The 13,425-nt window shown below is 31.9% G+C and overlaps 1 protein-coding gene and 1 long non-coding RNA gene across 3 annotated transcripts; one reads left to right on the top strand and one right to left on the bottom strand.

The window, feature by feature from the left end:
* Window positions 1-3,039: 3,039 nt before the first annotated feature.
* Window positions 3,040-4,323, bottom strand: LOC111639502. Of its 2 annotated transcripts, XR_002759075.1 has the most exons (3): window positions 4,220-4,323; window positions 3,760-3,883; window positions 3,040-3,148 (listed from the first exon to the last, which is right to left on the bottom strand). It is a non-coding gene; the product is annotated as an uncharacterized LOC111639502 (long non-coding RNA). The 2 variants fall into 2 exon arrangements; XR_002759074.1 differs by lacking the exon at window positions 3,040-3,148 and having other exon boundaries at window positions 3,694-3,883.
* Window positions 3,830-12,530, top strand: LOC111639500 (uncharacterized protein F36G3.2-like). The gene is made up of 2 exons (XM_023385393.1): window positions 3,830-4,330; window positions 11,624-12,530. Exons 1-2 carry the CDS (start codon window positions 4,162-4,164, stop codon window positions 12,355-12,357), a joined length of 903 nt encoding a protein of 300 aa, XP_023241161.1. The 5' UTR covers window positions 3,830-4,161; the 3' UTR covers window positions 12,358-12,530.
* Window positions 12,531-13,425: the final 895 nt, after the last annotated feature.

The following is a 13,425-nucleotide window of genomic DNA, read 5'->3' as shown; positions in this document are numbered from 1 at the left end:
ATTTTTACTACTTTTACCTTATAATTTTGTGTTTACTATCTGCTTATTTTATTATCTGTGAAGAGGAACTACACTTAGGTTATGAACAATAAGAAATCAGAAAGTGGTATTGAAAGACAATTGTTCACATAAAACAATTCAAGGTGATATCAGGAGTTAGTAATAACTAATAATTTTTAAACTATTTAATTGCTTAAAATATCAAATTATTCATGATATTTTTACATTTCTAAATACAAAATACTTTAAATTTATTTTTAAAATACAGTAATTCTGAAAACAAATTTTCAAAGGAAGAAAATGCACAGTTTTAACAGCAAATAAATAGACAAATTGTATAAATCTTGTGATTTACAATTATTTTATGTAAAAATTGTATTGATTTGAAACATAGCTTGCTTGTTGAGACAAGAATTGGCAAACTCACGAATATGAGTAAGAAATTCTCCTACCAAACTGTAGTCTTTGATAATGTATTCTAATGTAAACTTACTCATAAGTCACTTGGAATTTTTTAACTTCAATTTTTTTGGAATCATTTGAGAAGCATGCTTTTTCCCCTTTGCTCAATAAAGGTTTGCATCAAGGCTTATCCATACAAACAAGATTACTGAAATCTATAACGACCATGTCTTACCTCCACTTGTTAACTGTTTATGGTTTTTATATAATGTTCAAAATTATTAAAAGAAGTAAAAATCGCCTTCACCTTTTGTTTATATAAAAGAGTAAATATATATTATGTACGATACATATATACATAGTTTTGGAATTAAATCTTCCAGTTTTTATCTCCTGAGTAAAATTTGATATTCATGAATAATAAATGTAACTTGGAAGATTTTTGAGACTTGAAAACTTTATTTTGTGATATTTTTGACTTTCTATAATAATATTTTAATATTTTGTTTTTTTTTTTTATGAAAATAGATAAAAAGAAGCAGTAGACAAATTGTTCTTATGTACTGTTTTTCCATTCAATTAAATGTAAACTCTGCTGTTTTTATTTGCAAGGAAATCAGTAAATAATTATCAATAATTGTTGTATGTTTAAGCTACATTAACAAAGGCAGCACTGTTGTACAATAATTTATATATATATAAACATTTTTTTCTGATTATTAAAAAATTTTGGTATAGAATTAACTATATGATTAGAGTATTTAAATGAAACAAATTTTACTTATTTAATAATAAATCAATTACATATTTTCCCTTTTTTTTATTGTCCAAGACCAAAAAAAAATTGTATTTTCCAAACACTAATTTTCTTTAGTTATTTTGATATTCAATTCATTATCAAAACTTTATACTCGCTTTTGATTGTTAATTACTATAAATTTTGAAAGATGAGTTTCATATATTACTAAAATTCAAGTTTAAATTGGAAATATATAGTGTATATTATATGAAGAAATTATACAAAATTAATTTTATTATTATATTTGCTTTTTTTTTTTTTCTTATTTTTCAATAATAATGTCCGTGTTAATTACTTTTTTCCTTTTGTTTCAAATAATACTATTAACAAGGAATACAGATTTAAATATTTTAGATTTTACTGAAATTATATGAATAAGTTACTTAGGTGATGAATTTAATAATTTCTTTATTACGATTAAATAGGATAAGAATAAACAAACTTTTATTTTGATTATAAATTAATAATTACCAACATTTATAACGTGTTTTATAATTCATGACTCGTATTTTGATTGATTTTAACTTTCTAATGAAACAAGATAGATAAGTTTCTTTTTACAATGCAATCTACTTCCTATTCTCCATTGCAAAGTCAATTTGAATGCCGCCAAGATTGATACACGCCTTCAAATAAAGTGAAACACCGGCAGATATCATCACTAATTGCATTGAATTCCTGAATGATGACATCAAGCAGTTCATCCAAATTACCCGTCTTACGGCAATACACCTTGTGTTTTAAATATTTCCACAAAATTCCAGTGGAATCAGGTCTGACGACAATCCTCAGAAATGTTTTTTATAACCGAAAACAAACATTGCACTCGCTGTTGCAAAGTAAGTCGTAGTGCCATTTTTTCTGGCATGTCTGGCAGTCACTGACTTCCTTGTTCTTAAGCTTAATGACATATAGAAATGAAAACAACTCTATCTTCATGAAAAAGTCATAGTCGATCAAAATGTGAGTCGTGAATTACGGGACATGTCTACATGATTAATGTTTTAAAATTGATTTCTTCTTTGTTCAGTTTATGAATTATATCCTGTTGAGGTATATTCAGATTTAGTATGTTAATATTGTATATATCAAGTGAAAAATTATCTTATTGAGGCATCGAAATTACATATATTATTTATCTATTTTCTTTTGAATTATTGTGCCATTACTCTGGAATTTGATCAGTAATTATAGTCTTATGTTATTAGAGTATATATTGAGAATCGATTAGCATCCAAAATTTTTTGGGATGTAAAAATCTTAAAATATCCAAAAAAGATTGAAGTTAGAGAGAGAGGAGCAATGTATCTACTCTGCTCCTTCTCGAAGACACCTCTGTAACATTAGCTCTTCCAGTATGATGCACGCTGATGTCCAGCATCGCTGATGAAATAGACAATCACCAATCATACTCACACTTGTTTCGATAGGCTGTCAAATGGAAAAATTTTGTGTCGTCTTTTCGATTATTTATAAATACTGTAAATGGAGTTTATGCAATATGTCCTGTAGTTACGGACGCTATTCCAAAGACTTTTGTAATGTTACAAAGATCGTTGTAATTACCCTACATAACCACATAATACAACAGGCAAAAATCAAAGTAAGGATGTCTGATACTCCCAAATTTTTAATGAAATGATTGTGGCTTGGATACTCAAAGGAAAAAATCTTCAAACAAATAGATTACTCTTAGAATAGTGATGCATAGTATTTTCTGTAACTTCATTTAGCTCAGCATTTCCGGTGCTTGATAAAGACCTTTTAGATTGATGATAAAGACCTTTTAGATGACGATTTTATGCATTTCTAATTGATAGCAACTAAAGCTGTTTCGTCTCAAATCATTTAGTGAAATTGTATTCCATCTCCTCCTGTAGCCATTATCATATAAGTTTTTTTCCCTTATTCTTTCTTATCATAAATTTTCTCGCATCCAAAAAACGACTAGAAAAATGCCGAATGTCATTTAATCAATATTGCAAATGTTTTTAGCAGTAAGGTACTTTTTTCTTAAACTATTCTTGGAGTTTTTATAATATAGATAAAACGAATTATTTTTTACTCGATAAAATATCAGTAAGCGTTTGATAAAGGTCCATATATAAATATTTTTGTTTATCTAACAAGGAATAAAAGAGCATTTTTTTCTTTTATTAATATTTTTCAATATATTTAATATTTCGAGAAGTAATCCCGCAAATGTAAGAAGGGGGAGGGGAAACTCCAACGTGCATTTCAATATACAGAAATACCAATTTCCTATCTTCTATATTGCCGACAATATAAACATCGATCCGCAAATCGACTCTTAATTATCCGTTATTGCTTGGTTTTCTATGACAAATGTGTCAGGTGATGTTTAATTTAATATAGGAAATTAGTTTCTCAAGTAATTTTTTTCGACCAGTCAAAATATTTCGAAAGAAATTGATGTAAGTTGGATACAAATTCGATTTTAAAATCGACGGAAAAATTAAAAAAAAAAAAAATCTGTAAATCTCGTTTTTAATCACCAATAGCGAGGAGTTTTTTAAGAGTGCGAGCATAATTTATACTTAGGCTAAATCCCTTTTGTAGTCGCTTCCGAGTTAGAAATGCTAGGAATTCAATTTTGTCCATCAATCGATTCCTCCCACGTCACGTTACGTCTCGCGATGATTAAATATCTTCACCGTTAATCTGTATTTAAAAAAATATATATATATATAAATGATGCAGAAAATTAGACCTTACAAAATAAAAACTTATTAATTTATTGCTTTAAAATGCGAACGACAATTGTCGGAGTGGACGGTTTAAGTCGTCCTGGTTCCTTCTCGTGTCGGGGATGATCGTTCGTCCACTATGTTCTATAAACACGCAGATGATTAAAAGAATTTTTATTGGTCGGTGCAGACGGGAGAGAAGAAGGGTGGATAAAACGGCGCAGTCTCGCGTAAGACGCGATACAAGATAGCATGGCGTCGAACGATCCTCTAGTTTATTCTGTGAGAAAGATGGAGGAAAAAGATATACCTCAAGTAGTCGATATTTGGAAGGAAACCGGATTAGCCGAAGGAGTACATTGTGTCGATTCCTGGTTCGGATTCGATCCCGACGGTTTCTATGTTGCCGCCAATGATGAAGGTAAAAAATAATAATAATCATTTTTTTGATTTTATAATGCAATTTTTACAATAGAAATCGAGTTTAGTTTATTTATTATCGAATAACAGGCGTTGAATATTTCCTCGTTTAACAAGTTAGACGAGTGAATGTAGCTAATTTCGTTAGTAATTTAATCATTCAACTGGTTGTTATCTTCTTAGTTATAAGTAATGTTCTTTAAAAAAAACGCGTATTATTTCAATTTTCGTAACTTGTGTGTTTACGTAAACAGATACGAATGCAGTTTTAAGCTTCAAACCGCATCAATATTTTAATATAAATCCTTTCCGATAATCGATATTTCACTTTAACTCCCTGTATTGCTTTCCTCTTATCATTTTTACCTCTTATTTTTCTGCGTTGTCAATAGGATAATTTCGAATTCAAACGTTTATATATTTGGTATTTAGCTTCGAAATTTGATGATTAATTATTAAAATCTTTAGTTGTTTGAATTACTAAATAAAATAAATCAAAGTAGCATATTGTATGTCTTAATTTACTTTCGGTCACCTTTTTTCGTAACACGTTACTGCGAGGGGGGAAGAAAATGCAATAAACAAGAAAATGATCCGCCGGGCCGTTTATGCCACCGAAATGACAAGCCGTTGCCATGACGACGACATGCATCTCTCTCTCTCTCTCTTTCTCTCCTAAACAATGAGTGCTTTCTCGATTCCACTAATATAAATATATATAATCTGTCAAAATAAGTGCAGCCCGTCTACAGGATTCTTTCTTTCGAAAGTACTGTACGATTCGTCCGTGATCTTGTCAAAAATTAATGACTCACTTTTGACATTAATCCTCTTCTTCCATTCTAATCTCTTCTCGTTTAGCATAATTGTCTACAAATTCCTTTTAATTTAGTTATTTCTAAGCTTCTACTAATGATACGGTTAGCGAATTTGACTTAATTTGTCAAACGTCTTTAAAATAAATCTTAAATCACGAAAAAAAAACCCTAAATTTAAGCCAAGATATTATATTTTAGAGTATAATTTTATTTTTTATGTAGGATTCCTAACGATATTTAATGTGAAGATATAAATTATAAGGATATAGAAATTGCTATTCTATCAAAGTGGCAACTTTAATTTCTGAAAATTTATATACTAAGAGAAAAAAAAATTAATTTAAAACTTAGTTTATGCAATATGAATGAACGTAATTCGTGTGTAAATTTGTTAAGTGGACCAACAAATGCGAATGTTTTAGTATTTCTCTAACGTGTTTCTATGCATTAGGCATGGAGGGAAAAAGATTTATTCGAAAATATTTATTATTATTAAAGAATTTTTGTCTCCCGTTTAAAAAAAATCAATGTTCTTCACTGATGTAAACTATTAAAGAAGCTGTAAACAACACTATAAAGATCCGAATAATCATTCAATTGAAAGGAAGATATGAAAAGTAGGATATTCGATCAATTCTTCTTACAGAAATATTCTTTTGTATGGATCATTTGCTTATCTTTCTACACGAAAAGAATAAAATATGTAGTACGCCGTAAAATCGTATACAGTGCTATCGAATTGAGATGAAAAGTTCGCCATATAAAATAATTAAAAATGGCGTTATCATCATTTTTTTTTTTTTAAATATCCAAGATTAATGTAAGGCTTCATCTAAGAATATTCGGTGTATGATAAATTTTAAGCTAAATCTAATACTAATAATTGAAAGATATCAAACAAAATGATTCGTTTCTTACGTTAAATTACGTAAAAATTTACATATATTGAAACAGAACACAGAGTTTTGTAAATAAATTATTTTTTGCTCTTCTTCGGAATTCGAACTTTTAAAAGAAAGAGGGGGTGAAATACTGTACTCTCTTGCTAATCTTTCTTTCAATTACCGGATATCCGTTTCCATGAAAATGTTAGCATGTCGGTCTGTTTTCCTGTTTATTCTGCGTTTACTTGCGTGTACAGTATTGCATGTCAACGTGCCGTATTATTTGGCCGCCCGTCTCCAAAAAAAAATATTAATAATATTAATGGACAACAGTTTACGTCATTCATTACTCTTAGGCATACATACAGTCTCTAATCAGGCATCACCCGTGCAAAGAATAGCGGATTAGCAAGAGACCTAGTGTAATCTAATAATGCAATATTCGGAAAATACAATAATTATTTTCCAACTGTTTTATAGTCAAACTTGCGAGATGTTTTCGTATGTAACAGGTACAAATATGTATTTCAATCTCATTGTTCTACAATACATTACATGCTATTTTGATCCCTCATTGGTAAGACTTCAATCGAAACAAATTTCTTTTCTTTCAAAAATAAATAGAATACACTAAAAATGTTTAGTCGAAAATAGTGAATGCCAATTTTTAAAGGTCACTTCGTTTTTTTTTTCATTTTCTGTTTACATAACACGATTTATTCAATGAGGCCTGATGTTATTTTATACCTATTTAGAAGTATATTTCGGTTTAAAATATATTCGTTTCATAAGAAAATTATCTTAAATAATAATAAGATTCTAAAATACTGCTCAAATAAAATTATTATTAAAATGTACAGAAACTGCAGATACGTAAATATTTGCTAACTGATTAAAGAAAAATTACGTTATTTACGTAAAAATGGAAGTTTCCATGTAAACTGCATTGTAATTGCTTAATAAATAAAATATTGAATAACGTAGTAGATAAATCGAAAAAAATAATTATAGTGTGAACTGTTTTATTGATGATAAAAGCTTTTTAATTATTAATTTAAATATAATTGTTTAAATTTAATCACTTTTTCCCTTTAAATGTGTTTGGCACAGTTACATTATTTCTCCCATCTGTTCTATATTATATCTTAGCTTTTTTTTTTTTTTTTTACTGAATTGGTTGAGAACTCTCCGAAGAAAACGTCAAAAAATACTCGAGTCAAGTGAATGCAATGACTCGAGTATTTTGTTTTCGGAAGTCTTTTAATTAACTATGGTTCCTCTCGTTTAATGGCGGATTGTTCGTTTCCATATAAGGTTATTGTAATGCACTGTACAGTATATGTTATGGTGTCATATAGCGCATAATGTGCTCTAAGCGATTTTTTTTTACTTAGAAACTCGTTAATTTTGTATATCTATTTTAGTTTTATTGTCTGTAGAAGTTATTGTGGTGATAAATTTTTAATGAATTAAAATCAATTCCTTTAGTCAGTTGTAATACGATACAGTACATTAAACTGTATTCATTACAAAAAAAAAAAACCTTAAAACATGACTTGGAAAAGACATTATGCAACATTATTCTTTAAAGGTATTCAATTTATCTACAAAATTTATGCCTAGTCAGTTACGTGGAATATGCAGTGTGACGATAAAATTACTTAACGAAATAAAAAGTTTTTAAAATATGACTACAGTAATATGTAGCTCCACCAACGAATCTCCTCTTCAACATATATTTTACACGACTGTGTAGCGATTTAAAGGAGTTTGATGGGACTTTTTGGGATCATCATCAACTCGTCTGTCACACACATTGCTCTTTCAATTTTAATTTTTTTTTGTTTGGAGAACAAAAAAGTCCGCTTGGATCAGATATGGCGACTAAGAGATGATGGTCATTGCAACTACCCCTCAAGAACTGCGTAACAATTGCCAACAAATGCGCTGATGCATTGTCGTGCACCAAACGAAATTTTGCGGAATTTAAGTCCAATGTGACTTCAAAACTCGATCCATTACATTAAGGTAAAATTTTCCATTTACTCTCTGGCCCTTTGGAACGGATTCTTTTTCGGCATTAGTCAATAACGTCTTTCTGAGAGATTTCTTTCACTCGTACTTTTTTTGGGGGTTATTTGGAGCCAATCAGAACGCCATCTCGCTTGGTCTCCGGGTTACATGTAAAACATCAAGCTTTATATATGACCCATCTGTTAAAACGTAACAGAAGACTCGTTACAAAAAACAATTTCCGAATTAACCATCTTAACGAACCAACATATCATCTGTTAAAAAAAAACAAAAATTCATAGCAAAACGCTTGCACGTACTACGTATTTGCCAATCTTTCTCTTTTTCTCGATTCATTGTTAACAACTGTTCAAGCATGCAAATACTTAACGTGCAGTCCTCAACCAAAAAATTACTCAATGCGATACAGATTTGTGTGTTTGCAGTAACTTCTTTTCAGGGCCGTGAGGTAGATTTTCTCAGTATGATGCAAGTCTTCGAAATGCTGCTTATGCCACCCCTTAAATGCTGCTTATGCCGCCCCATTACGGTGCCGCCTGATGCGGCCGCATCTCTGCATCATAGCACGGTACGGACCTGCTTCTTTTATCATTATTAAACGATTCTCTGCGTTCTGTAAAACGTTTGTGTCGCTGATATAATCTTGATAAAGCAGAATCTCCAAACGCCTCTCAACGTTTCGTGCGTTTCCGTCACTGATTTTTCTTTAGTTTTACTTAGTTCTAATTTTAACGTAAAATTTTATTATGGTTCTCTTCCGAGCTTAAAATCGCGTAACATGAAAAAACTTAATAATTTGCCGACTATCTGTGCAATTCATTGAAGTTTGCACTCGTTTGAGACTAACGTCTGTCCTAACAATACTCAAGCTTCGACTTAACTCCTCTATTTGCTCTTATCTGAAATTGAAACTAAATAAAGTATGGCACTGGAATAAAGTACCGCCAGAGATAAGAATTATAAATAGCAACGAGACCTACGCACAAATTTGTAATTGAGAGTTTGAAGTCAAGTGATTTTGATGATAATACCACTTAACAAATCATTTGCAATGCAAATTTGTACAGCTAGTAATTTACAGCTGCTGAAGGTTTCTCTATTTAATATTTATCAGGCACGTTCGGTTACAAGTATTTGTTGATAATCTACGAGAACAGTGGCACTATTTAGAAGAGCATTGCATCGAGGTTTGACTGAGGTACTTCATAAATCGTCTGAGAATACTAGTAGAATTACGCTAAATTAGGTAAAAAATTTTGTTACAATGATGTATCCATGATCTTGGTTAGTCAGAAAGAAATTTGAAAATACAGAAGTTTCAATAAACACTCAGATAAAAGTTTTAATCACTACAACAACAATTGAAATCCCAGAGTAAATCTTTTACATCAATGAACGTTTTCAACCTGCTCCACAGGCCATCACCATGATTTAGGGTGTTATTGTGGTGATTAATACAGAAGTCTGTTAATCTGGTACTCTGAAATACCGTTCCGCCACGGGATCGATCCCCGTTTTTCAAAAGTGATCCTCAGCATCTGGCTGCCCCCATTGTGAGTCTGGCCGAACCCGCGATGGGTAAGAGAAAAGGTAACCCACAGGACGGAGAGTTTAAAAAATAATGGTCGCTAATTCAAAACTGTTCGACAATAATCCGGGGTACTAGTATTTCAGGAAACCTACCCACCAATGACCAAGCGGTGGGCCCCGATTCGTTCCCTGAACACTGAAGATTTCGGTCCTGAGTTCGCGTTTTGCCAGACTGGGCTGGCCACGTGGAGTTTTCCGGGTTTTCTCCACGTCTGTAACGCCTGAATAGGTGCTAATTACCCTTAAAAATACCTCCCGAGAGGCATTCCCACTAGGCAGATCGCCTAAGTGTTGCGTTACCGTGACTTAACTAAACAAACATTCACGAATAGGAATTTGGACGTTCGCTGGAGATCCAGGCAATAACGCGTTCATTAACGTGTCTTTGTAGGTTTTTCAACCTTAACACTAGTCATGAATCATCAATAGGCCTGTACTGTATCATTTTTAGACTGGCTTTTTTTAGAACTTTACTTTGAAACACTAAGAGCATCTTTTCAGTATGCCCATTATGGGTTCGGCCAAACCTACAGTGGAGACAGCCAGGTGATAACTAAACCCGACATATCCGGACGTACCACTTCCCGAAAATTTCTTTGGTTTTTCAACCTGTCCAGATTCGATTCCGGATTCATGGAGCGGTAAGCCATTCTAATCTCTCGGTCATCCGGCCATGTCTTTAGACTGATTAAAGAGCGTACGTTAAAGAAACCGGAAGGTGCACTGTTAGAAACTGTACAGCAGTACAGTATCTGCAAATAATAAAAACATTTTAGGATAAAATTAATCACAATTATCCCTTGATTAACGCGGTTAATTAATCCCTCGATCCTACTGCTTATATAAAAATCGTGTGAATCAAAATAAGGTATCTATATTAAGAAAATACAACAGGTAAAGTTTCGTAAATTAAAACTTCTGCCGCGTATATAAAGGGATTGCTGCAATTTTGCGCGTTAATCAAATCCCGCGTTAAGCAAAAGATACCTGTAGTTTAATTTCCGTAGTGATTATACAATTCCTATGTCAATGCTACGGTGTTATCATACAAGAACGACCCGATCTTAATTTTATATAATATGGATATTTTGGTTGGTTCGAAATAACCAACGTGTGAGTTGCGGAATGACGCGTGATCGGATTTATCCACAAATCTAACACCTTTCGCTCACGTAAAATTAGATGAAAGATATGTACTGTACAGTGAACTCTCGTATAAAGCGAATTCGTATGACACGATTAAAAAAATTGCGATTAGTACACACAAAAAATTCTAATTTTGTCGTCCAGGTGTCTACGTTTTCTTCAACTTCTAGACCTCGATTTAAACTTACATAAAATTGTATGATAATGCAAGTCTCGAAACGCGATTTCCTATAACGCGAAACGTATCCCCGCCTCGTACAGTTTCCTTTGTATTAGATTTGAATCCAAACTTTTCGTAACAATATTCGGGTGTTCTACCACTCAATTATGATGCCGTTAAAGTATTTTTAAATTCTTGTTTAAACTGTAGAAAGTTTTCCGAATATTCTTCGATTGCATAAATTATTTTATTACTGAATAGAAAGAATTTTAATTTAATTTCTTTAATTTAACAACCGTGGATAATTTTCCAATCCAAATTTTCGATAATCCTTACATATCTTGGAGAGAAAGAGAAGGAATCTTAATGTTAGAGAACCGTTTCCAAAAGAAGAAAAAGGAAATTACAATCTAATCTGTAATAATTTTTAAATTTTGATTCCTTGATTTGAATCAACATTAATTTTATACTGTAGCTTACAGTTATAATAATTTTTAACAATTTTAGAAGCATAGTTTAAGTATGATTTTACGATTTTCATTATATCTATACACAACGTTTTGCCAGAATGATAAATTAAGTGTGGTATAATGTTTTTTAGAGTTAATAAATTTATTTAAAAAAATTGAGTTCTAAAATATTTAGTATTGAATTTATTTCAGGTTTCGTTTATGGCGTTTGTTCAGCAGTCAATCTAAATCAAAATCTATCGTTTTTGGGTTTATACGCAGTCAGAAATGAATATCAGAAGAAGGGCATTGGCTTAAAAATTTGGAAAGTCGCCATGGAACACGTAGGAGAGAGAAATGCCGGTCTCAATTCAGTTCCAGAACATCTGCACACTTACAGGGATCTGGCAGGATTTTCCATAGTCACAAAATGGCAATCAATAGTTTACGAATCGAACGATATCTATCCTGACAAACTACTCAAGAGCCTGAAATCCGTAGAAGTGAAAACCATTGACGAATCCATATTAGACGACGTTATCGATTACGACTGTAAAGTGCACGGTTTCGATAGATCGAAAATTGTTCGATTATCAACCAACGAAACTGGAAGTGTAGCAGTAGCTGCCAAAACCGAGCGTGGTGTATGCGGATACGGTTCCATCACTAAAAATATACAAGGAACATCGCTGGTAGGACCATTGTATGCCGATAGTAGAGAAGTAGCCGAAATATTATTATGGCACTTAATCCAAAAGTTTCCTACCACGTTGGAGGATGGCTTGACCATGATGGCCATAGATTGTAATCCCCACGCTGTCGAAGTTGCAAACACACTGGGATTGAAAAAGATGATGGAAGTGCCCAGGTGCTATCGAAAAAACGAAGTGGCTGCCAATTTTAATAAGATCTATGGGCAACATGCGCTTAACTTCTCTACTTTCTAGATCAAAGTATAAATATATTATTATATATTATATTTTGTCGAAAGAATTATTATTTTCGGCGATTAAATTAAAAAAAAAATCGTTCGATGTCGAATATTATTTGTTGTTGTTTCAAAAATATATTTTTAATGTTGAATTGTGCATACAGTCATCTATTTATTCCTAATATGTATTATGGGAAAACTAAATAAATAAAAGTGTAACAACTGAATTTTTTAAATTACTTTCTTAGTTTTATGTTTAAAACTATAGATGCTTTGAATTTATTGAAATTATAGTTTTTAGCTTATTGCTAATCCGTAACAAAATTGAAAAAAAAGAATTGAGTTTTTCTGAAAAATGTAATTTATTTAGGACAGAGGATTTTTTCAACTCCTTCCACCCTGTGAGCACTAAGCAAGCCCATTACGAGTTCAGCCAGGCCCACAATGGGGCGGCCGGGTGGTGAGGAATGGGACACGACATATCCGGACAGACCACCGGCCCGTCCGGATTCGATTCTGAGTTCCCAGAGTGGTAGGCTGCCACCTTGACCGCTCGGCCATCCGGCAGTCTTAGGAGCTTAGAAAGGAGTATGGAAAACTATTCTACATTTCAGGAAGAACAATATTTTCCAGCTGTGGCAACGAGTCGAGACGGAAACTGCGTAATAATAATTTTAATTATTAACTCTAGAAAATCAATTTATACAGGGTGATTCAAAAGACAAACTTTAAAAGTAGATCAGAAATACAAAAACAAATCACATTTACTTAGGAACATATGGCCGCAAACGCCACCCGAGTGTTCTATAAACATGTACAGTAGAGCTCGATTATCCGAAAGTCAATTATCCGAAAAAATTCCAGTCAGCAAATTTAAATTTTCGCTAGTGCTGTGGCGCTGCAATCTTTGGCTATGTCTTGGGCTACTCAAATATTTTACGATTTTGATACTAAATTAACGAATGTTATAAAGTTTTTTATTGTTTTTATATTTTTCAATATATTTATTTTGTTTGTACAAAATAAAAAAATAATTTTTAACGATACAATAGTCTTCGTTAGGCTTATTTGTGAATTTTCTACG

Source organism: Centruroides sculpturatus, unplaced genomic scaffold (assembly GCF_000671375.1).
Source record: "Centruroides sculpturatus isolate CEXI.00-Female unplaced genomic scaffold, Cexi_2.0 scaffold1298, whole genome shotgun sequence".
NCBI lineage: Eukaryota > Metazoa > Arthropoda > Arachnida > Scorpiones > Buthidae > Centruroides > Centruroides sculpturatus.
Note: the sequence above shows the minus strand (reverse complement) of the source record. Positions and strands in the feature narration are given on the sequence as shown.

Excerpts from the sequence above, each read along its gene's own strand:
- LOC111639500 (XM_023385393.1), top strand. The coding sequence starts at position 4,162 with ATGGCGTCGAACGATCCTCTAGTTTATTCTGTGAGAAAGATGGAGGAA. Across the intron at positions 4,331-11,623 it reads TGTTGCCGCCAATGATGAAG|GTTTCGTTTATGGCGTTTGT; the intron begins GTAAAAAATAAT and ends AATTTATTTCAG.